The 25,765-nt window shown below is 35.6% G+C and overlaps 1 protein-coding gene across 1 annotated transcript in view; it reads left to right on the forward strand.

Moving 5' to 3' along the window:
* SPATA17 (spermatogenesis associated 17) overlaps positions 1-25,765 on the forward strand; it is a 90,746-nt gene that overhangs the window by 64,583 nt on the left and 398 nt on the right. Inside the window, exon 9 of the mRNA XM_074144197.1 lies at positions 6,287-6,422. Coding sequence (XP_074000298.1) covers positions 6,287-6,422 — 136 coding nt within the window. The remainder of the gene's footprint in view (positions 1-6,286; positions 6,423-25,765) is intronic.

Raw genomic sequence — 25,765 nt, forward strand, 5'->3', positions numbered from 1 at the left:
CGGGATGGCCACTTAATAAACTAGTGTCTAGTTTGAGACACCAACTGCTAGATCCAACAGATTTAGATCACTAAGCATGAAAAGTTCTTTACTCGGTTGCGTGCAGCTGCACGCTGGCGTAATTTTCCAGCGAACCAAAATGTAAATTATTTGCTGAAATCTGCCTCATGTAATATGCCTCATGCATCGAAGTATACTATTAAACATTTTTATAAAGTCAACATATATCAGAATGAGTTGCAATGTGGTGATAGAATAGGGATAAACCAGCGATAGTGTAAGGCTGGGGTTTCCTGGTTTGTTGTAGTCTTCTGGTGTGACATCAGCAAAGCATCTTGGCTTCTTGCTATGTCTGTGCTCAGTGCTGTACTGGAGATAGCCAAGCTTGTCCTGAACACACTAGTTCATTTGTGTGCAGCAGAGTACAACGTTTGCACCCTCTGCGTCTCACGTGCTGTGCGAGCATTGCAGCACCAAGCTCCTCACGGGCTTATTCTCAGCAAGATAATGCTTTCCTTTAGAACCAGTTTAGCTGCTTCCATTCTGCACAGTGCTGTCAACGAAAGGTATGCTTGCAGAGAAATTAATGACCTAAATAAGCTCTGTACTTGGAAAGAATCAGTGTTATGAGCTGCCTGATATTAATGGTAATAAACTTTAAAAAGCAAGTTCCTTTGATAAGATTGAAGATCTAAAAAAAATCTTTCAACTTCCACATTTATAAGACCATTTACTGGATTTCTGACTTAGCTGCAGTAAAAATGGTTGTAAATTTGATGTCATACAAATATAACACTTCTGAAAACTTTTTTCAATTTATACTTAAGTTTTTCATATGCTTTGCAACTTCAGCAATTTGCATATTTTCTGGACTGTTATTGTATTATGATAAACAGGGATTATCATATATTTTCAGATAATGTTTTCTTAACAATTCAACTTCTATTTGTAACTCTTCCATTTATTTTAATTACTAGCACAGTGTGCAACATTTATTAATCAGCAGAGTCTTTTTAAGTTAAAATACTAAATTAGCTAACCCCATTAACACAGAATACTCCAAACAAGCAGTAATAGGAGAGGTAGTTACTGTGCAAATCGTATTATACATGCGGGTGCTCTAGGGCACAGTTAAGCATGATTACCCTCTTTTGATCCAGTATTCCTCTGCTTCTTCCAGCTAATTTCCACTGGAAATTTACAAAGTAGCTCCTTCATTTTTCCATCTTAATTTTTCTAATGAAGTTCTGGTACTTTATAACACTGGGGATGCAGATAATAAGTCTGTATAATTAAGAAGTTCCGGAATTTGCTGCAGAAGAGATCTCTTTTACTTCCGACAAGAAGTAGACTAGGCTTTTCTTTGCCACTTTACATTATTGCAGACAGGGGTTAAACAAAAATGGCCAGACGTTTCTTAGATTTACTGCCATTAGGATAAAAGTGATTGATAGTTTACTGAAAAAGTAAGTATTGAGTATATTACCATAGAAAATATTTGTAGTAAGGCACCCAAAATAAGTTTTTTATAGTGAAAATACTGCTCTAAAGGTAATCTGACTAGATATGTTAAGGAAAATATTCTCTCTTTACTTTTGCAAATAACACTTTGATTTTAATGTGCACTCATTATGACTTAAATAATGGCTGTCCTGCTGCAGTTGTTTTGATATGGAAAAGCATTGTGCTTCTTCCTTTGTTCCCCGAGTGAAAAGATAAACACTGTTGGATTTGATGAAGACATTACTTCAGGTATAATCCAAATTTGAAAGCTTAAAATTGATTTCATGTTTTATTTGAAGAAAAAAAAAATAAAAAAAGATTCACAGCTTCCTGATAGAAAAGCACAGTTTGGAGCTAATTGTTCATGTCTTCTTCAAAGTGAGATAAAATTGTTTTATTTGAATTAAATAAAGAAAACAAGGAATTGAATTGCTATTGCATAGAACCACTTCAGATAAAAATTTAACAACACTATCACACATCTAGAGTTAAGATTTTGGTAGTATTTTTACTACTAAATTACAAAAATGCACAGTACATACAAATAGTATGAAAGTTTGAAAAACCATGTAAGCAGAATATTCCTTCTAGTTCTCTGGGTTTAATATTTCTTATTGTGCCCTGGTTGTGCAGCATGTATGGCAGTCCAGCAGTAGATCTACTGCCCGTTCTTTGTCAGAAGCCTGGGTAAAGTTTTAAGCATTTCTGGTACAAGGATTACAGGCTTGAACTGCTAGACTGCTGAGATTTTGCCTCTTGGGCAGGTCCAGAGAACGTGGTGAAGGACCACTCTGTTTTTTGCTGTCAGAAATTTCAATTCAAGAAAAAGTTAATGCCTCTGAACTGTGTCCTGTTGGTAGGTACCATATAGCATTGGGACGCTGCCACCCAGCAATAAATGATGGACCCGACTGTTTGTGCTGTTGCTGTCTCCTCTCACATTGCCATAGCCCACTACCTACCGCTGCTTCTATTGTCTCAGTCAATCCAAATGGAAAGCCTTCAGTGTCTAAAAGGCCTCTTCCATCTCCTGTTGCAATAGTGAGAGATATTACAGTAAAAGGAAGAGAATGGAGGGAAGAAATGGTAGGTGAGGAATGCAGGAAGAAAGGTCATGAGGGGGTAAAAATTTGGGGAAAAGAAGGGTTAGAAAGATGAAATTAATAGTAGCAGGGAGGTGCAGGATAGGATGAGTGAAGGGAGAGAGAAAGCTATTTTTATTTTTATTAACAACAGATATCTATGGTATCTTCTGAAATTTAAATACACACAACCAGCAGCTGTTAGGTATAGGACTGGCTACTAAGTCGAGGCTTCTAGATCTTTTTTATGCTGATTAGGTTCAACATAGTGTAGTGCTGGCAGCAGTGCAACTGGCCTTCGTTACCAGTGATACTGCCAGCTTTGGTCCTGGTCTTCCCCCAGGTTGTGTATGTGTAATACTGCTATTTGTAGAACCTGAGACAGTTTCCCGTTTTTTGGTTTCAACTCTTTCCCCCTGTCTTGAATGTATTCTTTAGCATATCTCTCATTCAAGATTTTGTGGTGGGTGAAAAAATAATTTTTCATTTTAAAATTTATTTCTTTATAGCAAGTTCACCTCCCATTAAATTATCAACTTTTGGAAAGGCTCAGCTTATAATGATTGCTTTATGGCACAGTATAACGTCAACATGGAATTTAATTCTTCTTTGATCCTGCTATTTCTGTCTCTGACATATTTACTGAAAACCTTTAAGAGTTTCTTAATTTACACTTGAATCACAAAGAAAAGCTGAAACCCAGATGTAAGAATCCTGTGAGTGAGCTTTTTATGGAAAAAACCCCAACCAACTATTGAGATCTAAACTTGTGCAGTTGATAATGGCATCATACCACTGTCTGGATTTAATTTTCTTCTCCTTCCATCACTCTCTTCTGTCACATTCAGAGCACATACTGTCATTAATTTGGGGAAAAGCTGTGTCAGGTGTATATAGAGAGCTACAGAACAAATACCATTACTGAAGTGTTTTGCAGTGCTATTGCTTTTTAGTATTTTATTGGTTGTGGGTGTATAATGACTTTTGTATGACTCCCATTAATTTAGTTACGCTGCTTAACACAGAAAAATGTTGTAATGTTCTTTTTAATTACTTATTCACATAAAAAAATGAAAATTCTTACTTACTTTAAACAGACGTTGAATTTGCAAGCATATGATCCTTTCTTGTAGTTAGATCATTATTGCTATAAGGATCTGCCCAATTGGCTCTGACAGCAAAACTATAGACAGAAGAAAAAAAGAAAGTTTCTACTTTAGACTACTTTATACCATGATACTTTATAGTATTTTTAATGTTTTAAATTTTAATATTTTTTTATTGTTCAATATTCCTCAAAAATTCATAATTGATTTAACCTTTTTTTTTTTACTCAGCCATAGATGTGCATTCCAGGCTGTATGGCACATACTCCAGTTAATGATCTTAAAGGAGATAGGTAGCATAATGCGGAAGATCACATTTGTGCTAAACTACATGTAGAATATACTGTTAGGTGTATCTTAAAGTGTTTCAGTATATGTATTTACATTATATTTATATTTTGTTTGGAATCATGGTAGAACATAGATTATTCTGATTATTCATTTGCCAAAAAGACAAAGATTAACTGATTCATGGTAAAATCAAAACCTCTGTGTAGGAAATTTCATAGGGAAAACTATAATAATTTACTTCATCTTCTACTTTCCTCAAGAATTATTTTTTGCCATTTTGTGTATAAATTTTACAGACATAGTATTCATATTGAATTATGAATGCTATGCCTCAACTAAATTCTATGCATATATGGGCAAATCCCTAAACTGCTAGCCTTGTCTTCTCAGCTATCCAGTCCCCTGAGAAAGCCAATTTTCCTTCATGTCGGAACAAAAGAAAAATGTACTATTAAAATGCAATTCAGAAGTGATAAAAACTGCAAGTGGAGCAGCCGGCTCACAGCACCTTCGATGTATTCTCTGGGACACTGGGGCCACATTAATTTTTGTGTGTGTGTGATGTCCATCCCATGTGCAAATTAGCATTACAAGTACCATAATCTGTCTTATGTGAGAGTGTCCTTTCCCATGAGTATACACATGCTACTATAGGTTTGTATAATTTAAAAGTCTGCTAACTCAGTGTTTTTCCTTTGCTAACTTTACATGATTTTTTTTTTTTTTGTGGTACTTGATAGAATAAATTGATATAGCTGGCAAAATTCTCAAATAGTTTCTTTTTATGAAGTGGAAATGTAATTTAAAACATGTAATAAGACATGTACATGTAAGACGTAATTTAAAAAAAAAAAAACACACACTCAAACAGTTGCTGGTGGATCAGTTAGTCCGAATAAATAATTTTCTGAGTCTGTTTCAGCTGAGAGACAAAGAAAAGTATTTTAATCCACAGCTTTATCTAAAACATTTTTGACTGTTGAAATTTTTTAGGGACTCTGGATTCTGAAGAGTTTTCAACTAGGAAAGGTTTTGATTAACTACACCTGTTGTCATAGCAGTTAAAGTGGTGTTTTATACTTTTGAAGCATATATTTCTAATTTTACTGTATAATAATTTTTTCTGCACTTGTACAATTGACTGTTTTTGTTTTTTTCAGAATACCAGTAATGATAGTAATGCTAAAGTAAAAATAAAGATTTTACTTTATATTAAAATGCATCTGTTTGCTCTTATAACCCTCTTGCAAACTGAAATGGATAGAACTAAGACATCTCGGTAGGGTCTCTTGAAGATCCTTTATATTTAAGATGTTTTTCATCTTCCTCCATACAGTTTTCTGTGGAACCTACCCAGAAAACCTGTAGTTTTCCATGAAAACTAAGGACATCCATCTGAAAACCTCTTCCATGCCCAAAGCAGGTAGCTGGAGCTTCACTGTTCAGTGGCACTATGTGAGCAGGGAGTCTTCCATCAGCATAACCAAAGATGAAAGAATGACACTCCAAAAGATTTCTAGTTAAGACATAATTATAACTTGAGAGAAAGGACACAGTTTGTGAATTCAGAAGAAAAAATTTCTTTGCTTTGTGGTCTGCCAATATGTGAGATTCACCAGTACTATTTGTATAATTTTTATTCTGATAAATGACATTATGATTTATTTAGCTTTGGTTTACAGATATAAAAACACGCATACCTAGTTTACATGCATACCAGGGAGGATTCTTTCCGGTGTAAATTTGCCTTGGTTTATGCTTACACTACTGATGTGCTTGAAATGTCTCTGTTCTGATGGAACGATCAGGTCAAGGAGATGTGTTGGGGACCTACATGGCTTCCAAAGTGGATGCAATTTCTCCAGAAATGCGCTCTGTACTTGTGCATGGTGCATACCTGCCACTGACAGCTGGCACAGACTGCACTGCCTGCTAAGATCTGAGGTGTCAAAGTGCAGATTCTTGCAAATTGAACCCTGCTCATTCTCTCTTCACACCACACCAGTTGGTAGTGCAGATAGAGCCAAAGTAATAATATAGTAATGCAAGTTATATCTTTGTACAGAAAGTCTTCATTTTATCCTGTTGAAACTCTATCTCTTTGCTCCAAATTTAATGTAAAAGCAGCTATAGGAAAAATTGCAGTAATCCTCTCAAAATACTGAGGGGGAACATTAAGAAGGTAGTGGAAAATAGCAGGAACGTGTCCGTGTCACCTCCTGTAGTGTTGGTATCTATGATTTACATCAGCCCTGTGGCATCTAGAGTAAATCATAAATGATTTTAGATATTCTTGTTTTTCAGGTTTCTGCCATTTTCTTCATATCATAAAAATGAGAAGTATGACCCTTCAATTCATAGGTCAGGCAAATATGGCCAAGAAACTTATGGAATTAAACACTTCCGAGAAGTACAGCCTAAGAAGTGGATAGCAGACAAGGTAAGTCATTGCATTTTTACTCTTGCACAATAAGATAAACCTTCAGAAAATTATGGCAAAAGCTGATGAAAAACAACAAAATATTTTATTACTTACATTCTTTGGAAAATTCTAAAAATTGGTGAAGAGCTCTTTTTAATTTAAGATAGTCTCATGAAACTGCCTGCTTTGTCAGGAGCATCTCGTATTATTTCTGGTTTTGTAGTGCTGCAAGACGTAATTTTCCTCAGAACATGTTCGAACGTGAGTTTGTGTCATGTTTGCATTACCTCTATTTGTATTAGGTATCATAATCACATTAAAATTTTGCAGTACAAGAAGTATAATAGACTTGGTAGAGAGTGCAGCACAGAGCCACAGGTATAGTTAAGGGACTGGACCATCTTTTGTATGAGGAGAGGCTGAGGGTGATGGAGCTCTTCAGTCTGGAGGAGAAGGCTCGGGGGAGATCCTATCAATGTGTATAAACACCTGATAGGAGGGAATGAAGAGGGAGCCAGAATCCTCTCAGACTCAGTAGTGTCCAGTGACAGGACAAGAGGCAATGAACACAAACTGAAATGCATGAAATTCCATCTCAACATGAGAAAGCATTATTAGTTGGTTGTTTTTTTTTTTAACTGTGAAGGTGACAGACCACTGGCACAGGTTGCCCAAAGAGGTTGTGGACTTTCTGTCCTTGGAGGTATTCAAAACCCAGCTGGACACAGTCCTGGGCAACCTGCTCTAGCTGAGTAGGGGGGTTGGACTAAATGATCTCAAGAGGACTCTTCCAACCTAACCAATTTTGTAAGATATGATTACATGTTTCCCTGAAAGTATCTTAACCTTTGTAAATACATAACAAGTTCCAAGGAATCTTAGTTTGAGAACTAATATTTTTTAAAATAATTGCTTCTCAAAGCTTTAAGCTTTAAAATTTAGTTCAGTGTAAAATTTTGGTATTTTAACATACATTAATTAAATCTCATTGGAAATAAAGGCACAAAGATCAACATTAAAACAAAAAGATCTGAATTTGACTTTTAAAAGCAATGAATGGAGGATATGACTGGCTGAAGTCCCACAGCATGAGTATGATATATAAAAAAGATCTGAAAGCCTTATTGGTAGTACTCGTCTTGTCCTGTGAATACTCTTCCTTTTCCAGTCCTTAGCAGGTCTTGATCAGGCTGAGGTGATGATATCAAACAATGTAAAGATATTTATATTATATATCATACCACATGAATATAATATTATATAAATTATGGGCTTAACAACTAACCTCACTTTACTTGTGATCTTGGATAGATTTCAACCTCAGCCTCTGGAGGTGAATAGCTGTATACATTAACCCAACATGACACACAGCCTTCCAACCCCAATTCTAAATCAATATGAAACTTCAATTAGAAGCCGCTTACCCAAACAGAGAGATAAGAGGAGAAAAGAGATATTTATGACCTATCTGCTGCTTTAATGGGTCATCATTATCAATAAAAAAAAAAAAAAAAACACCCCAAAATCCTCCACCTCCTCACTACATTTTAATGGAAAGGTTCCATAGGCAGGTGTGAAGTTATACTTTTATAACTGTTAAATTTGAAAGAACTCTGTCCCTTTCTTATTTCTAAACTGTATTAAAACTTTGTATATACCAGTGCTATGAACAAAATTATCCTGTTCTAATGAGTCACCAGACTAAAGGACATGTATCAAAACACCACCAAAATCCCCAGATTTTTGCTTAACAGTTTGTCTGCTAAACACAAGCCTCCTTTGTGTTTCCCATGAGGTAGTATTTTTGTGGATGCAACTTATACTACAACCTTTTTAGCTGCCATGATGTATATTCAGCTTCTGACAGTATTATACCAGTGAAGTTTCTCTTATCATTGCTGCTAAGAAAAAATACTGCATAAGTTCTCCCAAGGAGTACGTTCAGTGGTCAGTGAATCAGTGACCCCTCTGAGCTGCTGAGGTATTGTTTGATATTAGCTGGCTTTTTTTTTAAACTACATATAAAAAAGTTTCCCTGTGTATGTTCATCAGCATGTCCTAGTTGTATTTTCCTGAGGTTTTCATGTGTTTATAAATATGACTTTTAATTCAAGTCACAAAAAGATCAATATGTAGGTTATGTAATTTTAATAAAAATTAAGGGTATTAGCATAGACTTCTCTAAACATAATGATTACCATAAACATAATGATTACCATTATGTGAGGAAAAGTTAATAGTTTTTCTTTTCATCTAGTTATAATCTGAAATTTTTTATCTCATTCTGTTTACATTTCAAAGAAGTTTCTGAGTTAAGGGAAAAATTGTTGTATTCTAATTCTTCATTAAAAATAAACAAGAAATGGAAATACTATTCCTCTAGTGAAACTGAATCTAGTTAGTTTACCCAGTTTTAAACCACTACAAAAATACTTGCATATTTTACGTTTAATATTGTATGTCTAAATACCTTGGAATGCCTTTGATAGAATTTATGTGAGAAATATCAATATAAAAAATTTACCAGTCACTATGAATTTAGGCTACAATGACAGGTTCCAATGTAGCTGGACAGTTGAGGGATCAAATGCACTAACTATAATCTTTCAGTTGTCAAAACACTCACATATGTTTGTATTTACTGAGGCAGAAATGATAGCTTATAGCCTTTAATCGGTATTGGAATTAGTTTGCATATGCATTTTAGAAAACTGACTTCAATGACAGCATTTAATGTTTTCTTATTTGCAAAATTCAGGAAGTGACATTTTAAGATATTCCTTCCTGACACATTCTTTCCTCTAATGCCTTATTATAGGTGAATTACAGTATGACTGCATCACTGTTTCCTTATTTGCACAGGCATTTTGGCCCTAAACAGAATTTTATTATCTACAAAGCATAAAAATACCCAGTACTGCAAAGAATTAATTTAGAGAACCTAAGCATATTGCACAGAACATAAAGTTGACCTTTACCGTCTACAGCTTTTGGAATGGAGTGGGATGTGGAACATATCATAGATTTAATGTGGCACAACGCTGTCTGCAGAAACTTGGGTGGGACTGTGACTGCCTGCCCATTGCACTCGATGATTGAATCTGCTGTCACCAGCATCCTGATAATAATGAACATTCAGCTTAACGACCGTGATTATGATTATCATAATTGATGTGCAAGTGCAGTGTGTGGGGATCATTACATCTGAACTGTACAGCAGAGAAACATGCCTTAGTTATGGATAATTTTACTTTTAAAATATGCCTTTTGAGTTCAACAGGCCAGCTTAATATAATTTTAGGAAGATTTCTACATGTATGAATTGATGATTATGAGCTTCCTGCAAAACAGTCATTCTAGCTGTTTGTTTTGAATTGTTTCATTCCATTAATAACGTGAAATAATTAAATAATTAGATGTTGTCGAGTGGAAATCACTTACAGAGTACTGCCAACATTAATCAAATATCAAGTTCAAATATTTCTGATTGTCATGGCCTTGCCTAGGCTAGGAAAAATAGCCCTTCTAATTCACCACAATTCTATTTTTGTTGGAGCAGTAGAAATTGGGCTGTAGTCAACACTACTGGTATTTTCGCAGTATTGTGTAGCCGTTAGAGCAGGTAATAGTTGTTCTTTATATAAATTGTATCGCTTCCGTCTTTGTCACCAGATGCAGAGAATTACAGGCTCAAATTCAGCCAGTGTAGATAAAGGTACAATCAACAGATTCAGTTCATTTTGTTGGATGGTGATTGCCTTCAACTGAGATTATATGAAGTTGCAGAAGTATCTAATTAAATCATGACATATGTAACAGATAAATGCCAATGTCTGCGTGTACTTTAAGCCAGAGTTTATATAAAGAATGTTACGACCTAAGTATAATGCAAAGTATAGAGTTTCATTGATTTACACTAGGTGTAAATTTGGCTCTTTGTCCAAGAACTGCCAGAAATTTCCTATCTGGGATAACGGAGATAACAGATAATGGAAAAAGTTCTTGATCTTTTACTTCCTTTCTGCTATAAAGAAGATTGTAAGGATCAAGTATCTATGAATGACTCGGCTGCGTAATTCCTCTCCCATGACTTCACTAAGTTTGGACTTTCTATGATGAAAAAGAGAGCTTGCTGTGTGTTCAAGGAATTAATCCTATTTTATATAGTCTTCTGCCTCTAAAAGTTCAATAGCCTCTGTGGCTTTCATTGTTGCTCACACTACGGCCCAAGTGGAATCACGTTATCAGGTAGGGCCCTAAATTACAGCTATGTGGGAAGAGGTCCACAAGGAGAACATAATATGGCCTGAAAATCTCACTGCCTTAGAAAGCGAGTGTGGTTCTTCTACATGGTCGTGGCCAACCCATTTTTGTCCACATTCTTCTAAGATGACTGTGTCCTGTAGTTCCACAGCAAAAATGTATCTTTGTATAGTATTCTTGCGAGGGAAAAATAAAGCGGAAGTGGTGAAGTGATTTGTTCTGTTTGAGAATTAGTTTCATCTCTTGTAGGACCAACACATACAACAATCATGTGTCTAGTGGATGATGTCATTATGTGGCAGAATTGTTTGGTACATTATTGTGGATTTTCCATCCCAGACTATACTGAAACTTATTTAAATTTCACCTTAACTCTATTTTTCCTAACCTTGCAGTGTCTGGACTTGAGACAGAAAAAGTTTACACATACATTATACCTCTCTTAGATTGTGACTCCATGACAGTTTTTTAAAGGAATTTTTTTGTTTTGTTTTAATTTTAATTAGGAAAAAAAGATTACGCAAGAATATTTTCTAATACGGTGTGATACTAGCTAATGTGCATCTGTATTATCAGCCTTATTCCATGTTCTAAAACTCTTAAGACCATGTTTACTAACGTGCTTTTTGACAGAAATTACTAACATACAATAAGAAGAGCTAGCATGTATTTTGAATATCAGATTCTTAGTTCCCCAGTATTTCTGCAATGTGTTTTTCTAGGCAATGCAGAGCTGACATAATGTGGCAACCAGAAGTGACTCTATTGTAGGGGAATTATTAGATGATCTGTAAGAGTTTGCTTGTTACACTACCAGTTTCCTCATGAGCCATGTCAGGGATAATAAGGGTTGTTGCCAAAGTGTGTTGCACTCCAGTAATTCCCAGCCACTGACATAGCTCCTGTATGATTATTACTGTTGGCATGACTTGATGTATCTATTCAGATGCCCCAAATGGACCCTTAGTTTGAGTTATCAACTATCTCTTTCCAAGATAAGGCTGCATTCTGTCCCTTTTCTTCCTACCCTGAGTCCTGTGCCAAACCAAATAATTTAAACCCAAGGATCTGGTCCTACAACAATACATCCTATACTATTCATGGAAAGTATATCTTTTATACCCCGTAGCATGTATTTTCTGCTCTCAGAACAATCATTGTGAGTCAGAATGCTGCTGTATGTTCATGTGAAAATCAGCTTGAGTAATTCCCCGCTTCCGCATTGTTCTTCTGAGCTGCAAGCTCCTTGGAGCTCAGGCATTCAGTTACCTGGTTAGGTAGTACAAAGAAAGAGCAGCGTTGTCCAACTTAATATCACAGACCAGCTTAATAAGCAAGTAGTCTCTGAAACTGGTTACCAAAAAATCGTTTAAAGTCACTTTTGCCACTTGCACTTCTGAATTTTTTGCCTTTTTTTAATTACATGTCATAATGTACTGTTCAGAAGCAAATATATTAAAAAAGGCAGGAGCATGTCATATTCAACAGTGGGAACACCAGACATTACCTCTTATTCATATGACTAGAATGAAATATCTCTCATTATAAGATGCACCCATTCAGTCTTCCAGGAAAGCAAATGACAATTTCAACTTTTGACAGTTGATATAATGATTTTTCCAGATTCCTTACTGAATGACTGTGTCATATTTACAGAAATATACTTTGTCACGAAGATCACTTTCAGAGGTCCCATTGGAAAAGTTCTTGATTGTTTCCTTCAAGAAAATCCTTAAGGTCACCACTGCTGGGCTGCCTTTGAAAAATACTACTCTCGATATATGTAATGCAAATGATTATTAACTATCTGTGATCTTTCAAATTATTTTCTTAAGTACAGAAGGAAGGTAAACCTGTGAAGTAAATTAAAATATACAACATGTATCCCTGGCTACTGTTTAACTAAATGCAGAAAAGAATCTGTGGGTAACTGGAAGGGTGAAAAGAAAGGCTGGAAAAATGTTCTGATGAAGGTTACTGATGAGTTATAGGGTCCCATTTTGAGGGAATACTACAAAGTAGTGACTGAGAAGAGTCAAACTTATTTGCATAAGAAAAGATACTGTCACCACTCTTCTAATCAAAACCATTCTAGTGGTTATTTGTAAGGGTTTGTCGGCAACTAGTTGAATATTTCATAAAACCTGATTTTCAGTTCCATAATTTCTCAACGGGAAAATGCAGTCCCTTGATGATGATCCAAGGCTTTGAAGAATAAATTGATTCGAAAGAGAAAATTAGATGGTACTTATTATACTGTCTAACTAGCAATCCTGTGTCATTTGTCTGTTGGATGATAAATGTCTTGCTTTGCCTACCTTCCTCATTTAATAATGAAGCTTTTATGTTAGTGGCATAAAAGAAAATCTTGCTTTTTAGTAAGAGCTAACTTTAACCAATATATCTTTGAGGGAGATATATATATGTTTTAACTTTCTAAATAATTCATATTGTACACATTGCTTAAACATTTTAAAGCCTCTTGTTTATTAAGAAAAACTTTAGAAATAGAGTATTTTGATCAATTCCTTCAGGAAATTCTTAGAGAACATTATAGTAACTTGTGGCAGAGCTTTTAATGCAAAAAAAATTAATCAGTTCCATTGGAAATGGTAGAGTTTTAAGTTACACCTAATTTGTTTTGTCTGTGTTGTTTTTAGGTGTTTAGTATTTGGATATTATCCTCGCACTGGATTGGGAAGTGCTTGGCCTTGCTTTTGATGACAGTTTTGGATGGGCTGTTCAGCATTCTTGGAATTAAGTAGATTTGTTTATATATCTGCCAAACATAATGTATTTCAACTGAATTCCATTTGCCACAATAACGAATTGAAAAGGCTATATTTTGAAGTCACTTAAAATTCTTTATGGAACATATCTCTGAGAGAAAACTACTTATTATTTGGTAATAGTCAGCTAGACCTTGTTAAATAGAGTTGAAGTGAAAGTAACAGAAAGTTTTTTCAGAATCCTCTAAGAGTTACATGGTCTATATAACTGTTGAAAAATCCAGGTACGAGAACTGATCCTTTGCACCTAGCATAACTGAGCTATATCCAGGGAGCTAGGCTAATTTGCATCAGATAAGGATCTGGCCCATAATGAATATAACCAATATGTAGATAAATGCTATTTAGAAAGAATATTCCAGGAAAAATGGTGTTACTCATTTTCACAGAAAAACAGACACTGCTTTTTAATCTCATCTTTAAATGTACATTGCTGGTGAGTTGGCAAATTGAAGTCTGAAATCAGAAGCACATATTCTGGTGACTTCTTGCAACAGATACACTTAGGACTGGAGTTCTTTCATCTTAAAATGATGCCTGAATGACATATTTTGTCACAGTGACCTGATATGATTGAATCGTCATATAATTTGTAGTGTTATTAATATGTGTAACTGTTCTGGATAGGTTCTAAGAGATTATGCCAGGTGTATGCTCAAACTGAGCAAAACATTACAAGTTTTTGTTATTTGGTGATCTCTACAGAGAGAAAGAGTAGATTATTCTTAGAGTATTAGGACTTCAGTGCAGTAAAATGGATTTTAGAGTAATTTACATTCCCTGAATAGGAAAAATCACAGTAAAAGATAACTTTGTGCACTTACGTTGGAGTGAATGAGAGACAGTAAGTAATACAGACTGCTTGTTGTCTTAACAGTTTGATGTAAGCAGCTACTGCTTCTTTCTTTAAAGTTTATTTCGTGAATCAACGCTGAAGTTGTTTGCTCCATTTTAAATAGTAATATGATATTCCCTTTGGAATACGTTTCAGTGTTTATTCATTTAATGCAATGGCAAGCTGGTTTCAACATGCCCTTTATAAATTCAGGTTAAAAGGATGTTCCACCATATTAGAGATAAGAAACTATAGTCTTTCTTCTCTTATAGTTTTTGTTAATCTCAGCAGAAAATATGTAGGGAAACTGAAAGGCATATCCCCATAAGGAGTTATTTGTGAGTAGGTGTATTATCATGTGTTAGTATTCTAGAATGAGAATTATGGAATTATTCAAAATAACCTTTGCACTTCAAATTCAGACTTCACTTCTATTTAGATAACCTTACAAGCTTTGATGAGTTAATGTGCAGAGGTATTAGCACCTAAAGTAAAGGGGATAAGATATAAAGGCTGTGATGCACACAGTATCTGTTTCACAACTGTATTGTTTTTGTTTTTCATAATGAGACTATTTGAGTTGGAATTTACATTTTGACTGTGATGACAGGAACTAATAATATTCCCAGCCAGTAGTTTTGAGAAGTGTTAGGATCTCTGCTTGTAGTTGTATGAAGGAATGACAGCATAGGTGAGTGGTAAGTGCTTATCATTAGCAACTGAATACCCTGCTCTTTTAAAGTATAACTTGTTAGGTAGGAAAGTCTCAAATTTAGAGGAAAAAAAAAAAAGAGAAACAATAAAACATTGCATATTAACAGACTTTGTACACTAATGCAAAGCTGCTTGATTGAGCAGTGTAGTGTCAACCATGTCTTTCTTCTAATGCTAAAAGTAATGCATATAGACAGAGTGACAATCAGAGTACAGCCTCCCATCAGCTGTAATTAATCTTTTAGTTAACAGAGACTAGAAAAGCTTCTCATCAGCCTCTTCTGAAGTCTGAGGCACCCTGTTTTTTGATGTTTGCATTCTGAGTAAAATTGTCCCCACCAGTTCTAACAAATTGAAACACCAGGCTAATTATGGCAGCTAATGAAGTGTGTGGAATGGTCACAGCTTGTCGTGAAACTGTTCCTTCAGCTCAGATTAGAGTTTCATCAATCACTTTTTTAAACTGATCCAGAATTGCTTCTGCCCAGTGCTTGGCATTTTTAATGCTGTTTCTGTAATTGGTTTTTTCCCCAAAGCTTAGGCTATTTTTTGAAATATTACATTCTCAGGACAGGACTTAAAAACTCCAGTTTATAAAAAAACATTTCATTATTGCCTCTATCAGCTGATCAAGTGCTAGAAAGCTAATAAAAGAAGCAGAAATATAAAATTTGATATATTGCTTTTAATCCAGCTAAAGGTAGCAATAAAGCATATACACATATATGTATATGAATCATTATTACTGTGGGCTGGATGTATACTGCAATCTCATGAGACATGGTTTGTGGGCGGGATGGTTCAAATCCCACTGAAGAACCTAAATGAAATGAATGAGTTTGTCTTAGCTTATTTCATAGTGGATTGTGGTCCTCCATATATCACTCAGAGTTTGGCGTGATTTGTAGTTTTTGCAGATGCCCAAGCCTTTGGCAGGAGGAAGACCAAAATGTGTTGCTATTTAAAGGATTTTTACACTTCAGGTCGAATCCGAAGTCCTCAGAGAAGCATGACAAACTTTACAGTATAACTTATATGGCTACTACACTGTCAATGAATAAATTAGCATATAAAACATTGTAAAAATTCCTAGTTCCTGTTCATTTATAAGATATTATAGTACTCAGCTATACGTTGAAAGTTCTGCATAGACATTAAAGGCATAGATGTCAAAGAAAATCTAAGGTTAAATTCTTCCCTCAACATGGACAAGGGAGCATAGAATTTAGTTTGGATGTTATCCAGCTGAAAAATGAAATAAACTTTTGCTTATGTACTACCATAGAGTATGTTTGCACAAGTTGTTACATTTAGTATATAAAACATGTACTCATATCAGAACCAAGACAGCATGATTTTAGTTTTTGAAGTGTTCAACAATATATTTTTTTAATTTTGTGCTACTATGTGTAAACCTTTTCATTTTTCTCAGCACTGTTGAATCTGAAATCATGTTTGGCTATAAATATCAACTGTTCCTCTCTCTGAAGTTTCTTAATCAGCAGCAGTTCGACAGAACCAGCTTCATGTCAATGCCAAAACAAATCTGTGGCACCGGAGTGAATCAGTGTTGCTGGTGATATTCCTGAACTGTATCAAAGAACTGGTGGATTTACACAAGAGAAAAAGTGCCATTGAAAAATGGAAAAACAAACATGGCACACAAAGAAGATATATTATCATACATGAATAAATACATGCAGAAAAAATAGCAATAGGTATTAGCCTAAGAGTTATTGTTCTGGTTTTATTGATTAGTGAGAACATTTGTGAACACTCTATAGGAGATGAGCAGTTTTTCTAGTGTTAGCTGATCTCCAAAGCAAGCTGCCTGCAAGATGAGAATGGTCTCTCTTCTGAAGGTAGCTTATATTTACAAAACAGGAAAGCTGTTTTTCTCTTGAGCTTTCATCACTTCTAGGGCACATTGCTGACTTGTTTAGCTAGTGGCCCACCAGGACCTCCCAGATCCTCTTCTGCAGCGTTGCTACCCAGCCTCTCAGCCTGCTTTGTTCCTGAGGTTAGTCTGTGCCAGGTACATTTGGCTGTGCTGTATTTTGTGAGGTTCTGTCAGGCCATTCCTCTGGCCTGTCTACATCACTCTGAATGATAGCCCTCAAATGTATCAATGGCACCCATTAGTTTGGTGTTGTCCATGAACTTCATAAGAGTGTGTTCCATCTCCACCTCCAGGTCCCAGGATAGCACCTGAGGAAATACATTTGTACCCAGGTTCCAGTTAGAGTACAAACCATTCATTGCTACTCTTTGGACCTGATAATTCAAACAGTTGTTACATTTATTAGTCTGCACATCTAGACTATAATTTACCAACTCAGTTAAAAGGACTCTCTGGGAGATTGTGTTGAAAGCCTCACTAAAGCTCAGCTAGATAGCATCCACTGTTCTCCTTTGATCTGCATATCTAGTCATTTCATCACAGAAAACAATCAGATTTGAAAGCATCATCCAGAACAATGCCAAACCAGATGAAATCCAACTGGAGTGCTGTTTTTGCTGCATATGCCAAATACAGTGCTATCAATGTGTTTGTTTTTTATTGATTCTAAATGATCGCAGCTTTTTTTTTTTTTTTTTTTTTTCAAACAGATACAACTTAACCTGATAAGATATAAAATACTTTACTTGAGGATTTCAACTCAGGATTTTTCCTCCTTAACTCCTAGTGGCATGATTTTGGCAAGTTACAGATAGTTGCAACTTGATCTTGGCAGGTTAAACATTTTCTGGCTTTAGTCCAGCAGGTTAAAAGTGATTCTGAGTTTGTCTTGGCAGTCAACACTTGGCACTGGCTGTTTTTCAGCTGGATAGAGAATGTTGTGGTTGAACAGATTAGACAATGAAAGGGGCATCTTATAAACGGCATAAGTCAAGATACTTATCCCTAAGTGCATTATTTTCTAATACAAGTCCTGTTGCTAGTAGAGTGTATGTGATGGACAGGACAAGGAGTTGGTTTAAAAATACAAGCACTATGATAAAAATATGTCCTTTACTTTTTCATCTGATGCTTTTAAGACTCTCTATATTTTTCTGTACACAGGAATGTAGCGTTAGGCATAGTTCCACCTCAGATTTAATAACTTCATAAAAGGGTTATGTATTACTCATCAGTGTGTTTTCATACTTGACAATGTTATTTATACATCCTAAATAAATTAAGGTGAACATCTACTCTCCTCTTCAAAAATATTTTGTTAAAATACCCTGCAAGAAGTAGTTACTTGCATGACAATAGCAAATAAACACCTCTTGGGATTCTGAATACCTACTGAACTATTTCAACTGCACATTTGTTTTTTAGCCCAGATTCAGTAAAGTTCAAGGGTATCCAAGTATGAAATAGCTTGCAGAGAAATTCACATTGGTTTCTTAATTCAATTTACTTGTAAAAAAAAGGCTACATTAGTTCAAAAAGTGGAATATTATCTTTGGCAATTTTGGTTCAAATACAGACATTCAGAACAGAACTTGGGTGATATTGTTTCATAACATTGACTTACGTATAGTACAGCACACACCGGAACTTTCTGTGTGGCAAACTGTACTTTTAATATTGATACTGGCTCTGAATATGTCTAAAAGTACCTTAAAAGTGTTTACGTAAAGGTGTTTTATTCTTCTTCAGTAGATCAGCTTTATACACATAAATAAATTCTTTGTCTTATTACCATTTATTATAAAATAAATTATTATTTATAAAGGAGACTATATTTCTTTTTAAAACATTGCAAAGCTAGTACATGTTTGGGAGGAAGGACCAGACAGTGTCTGGCTTGCAGATCATCAATAAATGGAATAAATGAATGTAGAGGGTACAGCTGGGAATTCCACCCTTCCTTACCCTTGGGCAACCACAATAACTGCAGGGTACTAAGTAAATGTAACAAATACACATTTGGACCACAAATTCTCATTGCTGTATTGCACATGACAAAAAGGACAGAGTAGGTTCAGATGCCAGGTTAAATTTAGAGAAGCAATACTTATGAGAAAAAGTAATTCACTGGACCAAATTCTTCCCCTTTTTTCCTTTGTCCTTCCTTGCACAAAACTTCCATCAAAGCCAAGAGATAATTTGCCTTTGCTTATAAGAAAGTAGTGTAAGTATTGATGCATTTGTAATTTGGGATATGCTTTAGTTCCTTTGTCCAAACTGCTTCTACCCAAGCAGGAGCAGAAATAGGCTCTTTTCAAGGCTAGAACACATCCTGTCCTACCTTGCGAAGATGAGGGCAAGAAGTTTTAGAGCTTGACTTGTGTTAGCCAGTTATCTCCAGATATCTCCAAAGCACAAATTAGCACAGCTTAGCTGCTAAACTAAGAAAGAAAACTTCAGTGAGCACAAATTGGTAACAGAATACTTCTTTCTCAGAATACTAGAGGAAGGGAGGAATAGAGCTATAATTTCCATGTTAGGCTGTCATAAAGGAGCACACACTGCTGTGCTGCTTGTACTGAACACATCATGCAGAAAGTATCCAAACCTATGTGATTATCAGATCAGTGGTTTTTCAGATTTATAAGCCATAATAGAAATCTTTCATGAGTTCTAGCAAGCACTGTTTGAGTTTGGTCTCCTCATTTATAATTCCAAAAGATGAAATGTGTAAGAATCAGTGATAGTTATAAATCTCCATGAAAGTTTAAGTGTAATAATAATGAAATGTTTGTTACATAAATTAAATAGCAATTAATGTTTTCTCTTTCTGTTTGGAAGATAGGATAATAAAATAGTGTTGCTAGATTTCCTACTGTGAACATAATTTCCTTTTGGTTTTTTTTTACAACACATTATCATAATGTCAATAAAAGACTAAAACTAACAAGTAGAAAAAATTGCATGATATAAGTGTAACACAGAAGGTTATAAAGTTGCCTTTTATGATGGCTATACAATATCATTTTATTTTAAGATCTAATAGCAAGTTGATTCAAAGGGTAAAACTTGCACTTACGAGGTCATTAAAGCAAGTAGAAAATTGCCTTCTACCATAGTCACCCAGTCTTCTTAAATCAAAGAGTTTTATTGTTGTTGATGATTGTGTTTGCAGGAGGTAATTAGGGAATGAGTTAGACATCACACTCAGCCCTCAAGCTTGTCAAGAAGAACCATAAGCATCACTTGCAGAAAAAAAAAAAAAAAGGCAGTTTAGGAGGGAAATTGCAGAGAATAGAGGGAAAGAGGATAAAATTTTAGGTCATTTTGACCATCGCTATATCAATCCACAATATGGAGAAGCTCATAAAGTCTTCACGGAAGGACAGGATTTCTCATTGCACTTACCCAAACGAAAAAAATTTAGAGGTTTAAGAATAGTAGTAGACAGCTGAAAGAGGAGATAAATGATGCCTCCTTAATCCCCTCCTCTGCATTGCGCGGGCAAGCTGAATAGCAAAAGGTGTAATTCTACCCCTTTCATCACAGCAGTGGTCACTTGTCCACTGTAGCGCAGGGAACTCCGATTAGCCACGCTTTTCCCTGGAAGTCAATACCTCTGCAGTGACACAATGAGATCGGGTCCCTAAGGCATGATCCAGGCTTTTGTTACTATCTCTTATTTGAAGGGGCTAGTTGACCCAATTGGTTAACACATTAGCTTTTCAATTTTATAGCCTTAAGTCACAGAAGGCACTATTCCTCGTTTTTGGATATTTCTCCGCAGCAGAAAGTCAAATTGGCAGTCTGTGCCCACCAGCCGCAAAAACAGAGTTACGCCAAACAACTGTATCCTGAACTTTATGGCTAATTAGCTGTTGAAGCTATGCCCAAGAAATAGATTCTGTTGCCCATGGGAAGAAGTGTGTAGCCATTATTAATGTCCCAGCTCATATCTCTCAATAAGTCTTCTGAGCAGTGCTGCTTAAAGAGACTAAACGTACAACAGGGAATTAAAAATTATAGTACCCCTTTCACTGACTGAAATATTGTAAACTTTTTTCACTGGGGCCAGGATTGGTGTCAATGTACTTTGTGTGAAAAGTTCAATAGAAGCATTAGTATTTGACAGCACTGGTTGAAATAAGTGAAATTAATGGAGCTCTTTTCATATACGACAAGGCCATGGCACCCCTTTCGTGCTGCTTACAGACAGAGAAAAGTCAATACTTTTTTATTACTTGATGCTGACCTACATTCTGCACTACAAGTGCCAGGCCCACTAATTGGTTTCAGTTGTAAGAAAAGTTTGCCCCAAAGAAACACTGAAGCAGATAAATCAATCTTTTTTAGGGTAGCTTAGTGGGTTTTGAGCACTTGAAATGACATTTGTGTTGTATTGACAGAATGGGTTGTTACACTCATTTTGTCATGTCAGAAGGCCCTGTACTAGTTGGAAGTATTGTTAACCAGTATTGATAAATTTGCTAAGAATAAAAGTTAGCTGGATCAACATTTTACTTGTATAACAGCTTGCCATTTCTGGTTTGCTTCCTGGTTAGAGACCTCCATAGCTATTAATAGGTCAGCAGGCTTACAATGACAGCTCAATTTAAAACTCTAATTTTACTATTACAAGCATTAGGATCATAGGGAATACTTAAATACGACCACCTAGTATTGAACAGAGGGGGTTGTGGACTATGACTGTACATTGGCACTTGGCAGTACTGCCTGGGTTTCGAATGAGGTGTGCGCATGAGCTGTGTCCCAGCCTTGTGGGGAAAGCAAGATTGCTCAGTGGGCTTACCGTACACTAAGGATGTAACTACTGCATAGACTTTTATGCAGAATTTCCCATTGCATCTTCTAAAGTCTTGATGTGTACCTGTGGATATAGATTTCAAGCTAAAGAAAAGTTAGAATTACGATTCTAGCAGGTGTGCCCACTTTTCAGTTATTACTTCAGCCATTGGTTCTTAACAGAAGTTACCTACCGATATAATTCCAGACCACAGAGGAAGTTTTTCTGAGATCCAGACCTTTCACGGATTGGTTTACCTTTTGCATAGCACGTGGTGTCATGGTTAACATTATGTAATTATACAGTGTCTTCAATATTGTTAGATTGGCTGAGAAGAGGACTTGGTGTTCTGAATCACCGCTACAGGTGGAATACTTTTCATTATAGAGATTATACAATCAATCTTTGAAACATTTTCATGTGCTACTTCTAACCTATGAAGGAAATCTGCATTCATGTAACTGAATGCAACTTTAATCTCCATTTATGCAACCAAATCTCTATGCAACAAAATGAAATTTTTCTCATTACAGAAGAAGACTATGCAAAGCTGTGAATCGGGTATCATAAGTTTATTGTAAGTTTATTGTTCCAAGTTTATCACGTACCTAACAGCTTCATAATTACTATGGACTTGATAGATTTGCTATAGGAAAGTACCCAAAGTATGTACATGGGAGCTGAGCATAAATGCTCATAATGGTACTTTCTGGCTTTAAAATCTGTGAGCAGATATGCTACTGCTGTTTGCCTATCCTTGCTTTGGTCTGAAGCAGCTGACTTTCTACTTCATGAAATTCCCAAGAAGACACATAATGGTAATCCCTATCCCATTCCAAAGTGCATTTTTATATTGCAGGAAATTGTACAGTACTCTAAAATGTTTGTAAAGAAACAATGTTAGTGTAAATTTATCACTAGAATATGAGGGAGACATTTTCAAAGGCCTTCAAACTGATATGTAGGTCTACAGGGTCTCATTGGTTTGCCAATGTTATTTGTACATGATCGGTGTTTATGTATGTCTGCATACTCAGATGTAAAATCTCTTTAGAAATTGCTTTAATAATGACATTCCAAATAAAAACTAGGCGAGCATTTGGCAAGTCTAATCTATGACATGAGAGTGTGCTGATTGAGACAAATCTTTGGTAGCTTTATGTCACCTTTTTGACTCCGTTGTTTAGAACTGATGAGCACACATGACAGTCAAGTAGTTAAATATATTGAAAGGGTCCATAGGTCTTGTTAAACTCTGTCAGCTGAACTTGAGTCACTCACAATTTACTAGAGTGAAAGGAGTCAAAGCTTGGCAAGTTTAAAAAGGAAGTGTTATATTAACTTCATTTGGGAATTTAAAAATAGTTCTCTGTCCTGAGAATTACAGGTCTCCAGTGCTGAGAAATATATACAATGATTTAAGAATGTTTTGTGGAAAAATTCCATAAAGCTCAGCTTCATGCTCCTATGATCCTGAGACTGTAAAACTGTAGGGTCAATCTCACCAATACGTGGGAATTCATATGTGTAAGCTAATTCATTCCAGGTACCAACAATGAGGGACTGACGGTGAAAATAATTTTGAAGAAGCCTTTTTTCCTCCACTCACAACTTTCGTTCTTGTGAACAGCTTCAAAGGGATTATCTACATAACTTCATAATTTCTATGCTATGATGCAATCAGCTTAAACTCAAGATGATCTTGGCAGTCTCCCAGAATCAACCAGCAGTGCATTGCAGTTCTTCGCTGCATGATTTGAACCTACATTTCACCATCAAATTAGATAGACGTGAGAACCTGGCTCCCTACTCCTTTCCCTTTATGTTGCTACAATGATACAGTGGGATAGACTCTCTTCAGCGCTGTGAGGTACATCTTGCAAGGCCAGGTGTTATTTTCAGGCCTTACTTTCTCACACTGTCAAAACCTGACTAAAATCTGTACCTTCAAATACAGAAATGGTTGGGGTTCTTTTCCTAAAAATATATTTATATTTTATATGTATACTGTGCAACATTTATCTAGTACACTTTCTAAACTTCTTTAATTAGTCTAACTGTAAAGCCAGCAACACTTTTATTTATCCATCAGACTGTGTGATGTTTCCTAAATGTGGTCAAACTAACTACTGTTGTCATAATCGGAGCCAGTTGTTTAAATGCTCAGTGGTGAGCATCTAGTGAAATAGCTTTAAATAACAAGATAAACAGTACAGCTGCCAGCCCGAAGTAATCTTACACTGAGGGGGCGTGTGGCACAGGAAATTTCCTCTTTGTCATTTTGATTTGAGTTTGAAGCTGGACCTGGGCTTAGTTCCAGCTCAAAAAACTGTTCACTTCAAAGGCTCCTAAATCGTCCCAAGGAGCTAATTTTGGCAGCCAATTGTTTTTGTTTGGCCAGGCATCCTAATAGCAAAAGCCGTCTGCTCCAGCAAATGAAGACCTCTTCAATGCTCAGACTTACCATTCCTGATTTCATCCTGATGCGGGGGGTGTACACCTTTTACTGGTTTCTCTGTCTCACCCCAAGTTCACTGCTTTTTTGTTAAACTGTACTTAACTGTCCCGTGTGTAAATTAAAAAGGTACTTGATATTCTCAAAATGAAGGATACTGTGTTCTGCTCTAAGTTACTGCTTAATCCTGAAGAATAGCTGTATTATCTCTTTCCTTCTCAGTAACTAGAGCTGTTTGGTTTTGTTTTGTTTTTTCTTTTTTTCCCATTCCCATGAACAATATTAGCCTGGTGAATTTGCTGAATTAAATATAACTAGCTTCACTTTAGAAGGAAATTATTTGCAGTTATGCTGGGGTTATAATAATATTTATTATAATAATTATATGGACAACTTTTACTGCAGGTGCTTGAGATGCCAAACACGCAAAGAAAATTAAAATACTGTTCCATTCTTAAAGTATCATATGAAAATATACAAATAGGCTGTTTCTGTTGGGTAAGAAATTGGGCAGTAGAAGGCATAGAGAAACATTAAAAATTAAATCTTGTGAACAGTTAAGAATGGGGCAATACTCACTTTCACACCACACAGGGATTATTTCATTTTGAGTGTACATGTCTACCTTGCTATTTTAAGATTTATGCACCAGATTGTTGGAGGAATGACACCAAATAACTTTAAGTATGAGATGTAAGAAATCATATGGTCACAGTTTGGCAATATGCAGTGCAGATGAAAGTCAGGTGGGCCATGTCAGTGTTTGCATGAAGCTTACCAGAAGTCATAGTTGCTCTCTGTTTACGGAGATTCAGCTGAACTGTGGTCTGTGAAGTAGCTAGTCCTAAATTACCAAGGGAATGATAATTCTGCTTCACATCACTTTTCAGAAAAAAAGAAATAGTTTTCTTTCTGTTTTTAAGAGAAAATCAAACCTTTCAAATTGTGAAATATGTTGAAAACATAAAAAATTTAGCTTTCATTCACTCGTGGCCTCAGACATTATATGGAGACGTGTTTCCATGGGCCTTCACAGAGCATCATGTTGACAACAGAAAACAGTAGAAGGTGTTCAGACCAACTTCTTTCTTAAAAATTAATTATCAGATCCTGGAAAGCTGATAATTCCTCTGTGGCATGTTATTTTCAAAAAGGGAAAAGAATTTTAATGCAAAATAAATATTATGTACTGCTGAAACTATTCCTAGTGTTTCAGGGTCAAAGAAAATAATTTTTTAAGAATGCTTTAAAACTTTGATCTTAAACACCATAGACTTGTTAATAATTTGCCATAAGTGTTTATTAGTAAGAAGCTAAATCAAAATACTGATTAGACTACTTAGGTTGTTTTACTTTCTTGTTTGTTGACTGTATTTACATTGTATTCTTAAGGCACAGGTTCACTTGCATTTCTCTTAGCCAATTTAGATTTATAAGCATTTGCATTTTAAAAAATTGAATGTAATAACCAAGAACTTCTCCTGGAAAAAACATGTTCGGGAACCACCCAGTATTTTTTTTCTACCAGAACGCCTAATTTATTGCCACTAATATTTCTTTTTTTTTGCCATTTCTCATGGAACTGGTTTAATATCCATGTT

Source organism: Numenius arquata, chromosome 2 (genome assembly GCF_964106895.1).
Source record: "Numenius arquata chromosome 2, bNumArq3.hap1.1, whole genome shotgun sequence".
Classification (NCBI taxonomy): domain Eukaryota; kingdom Metazoa; phylum Chordata; class Aves; order Charadriiformes; family Scolopacidae; genus Numenius; species Numenius arquata.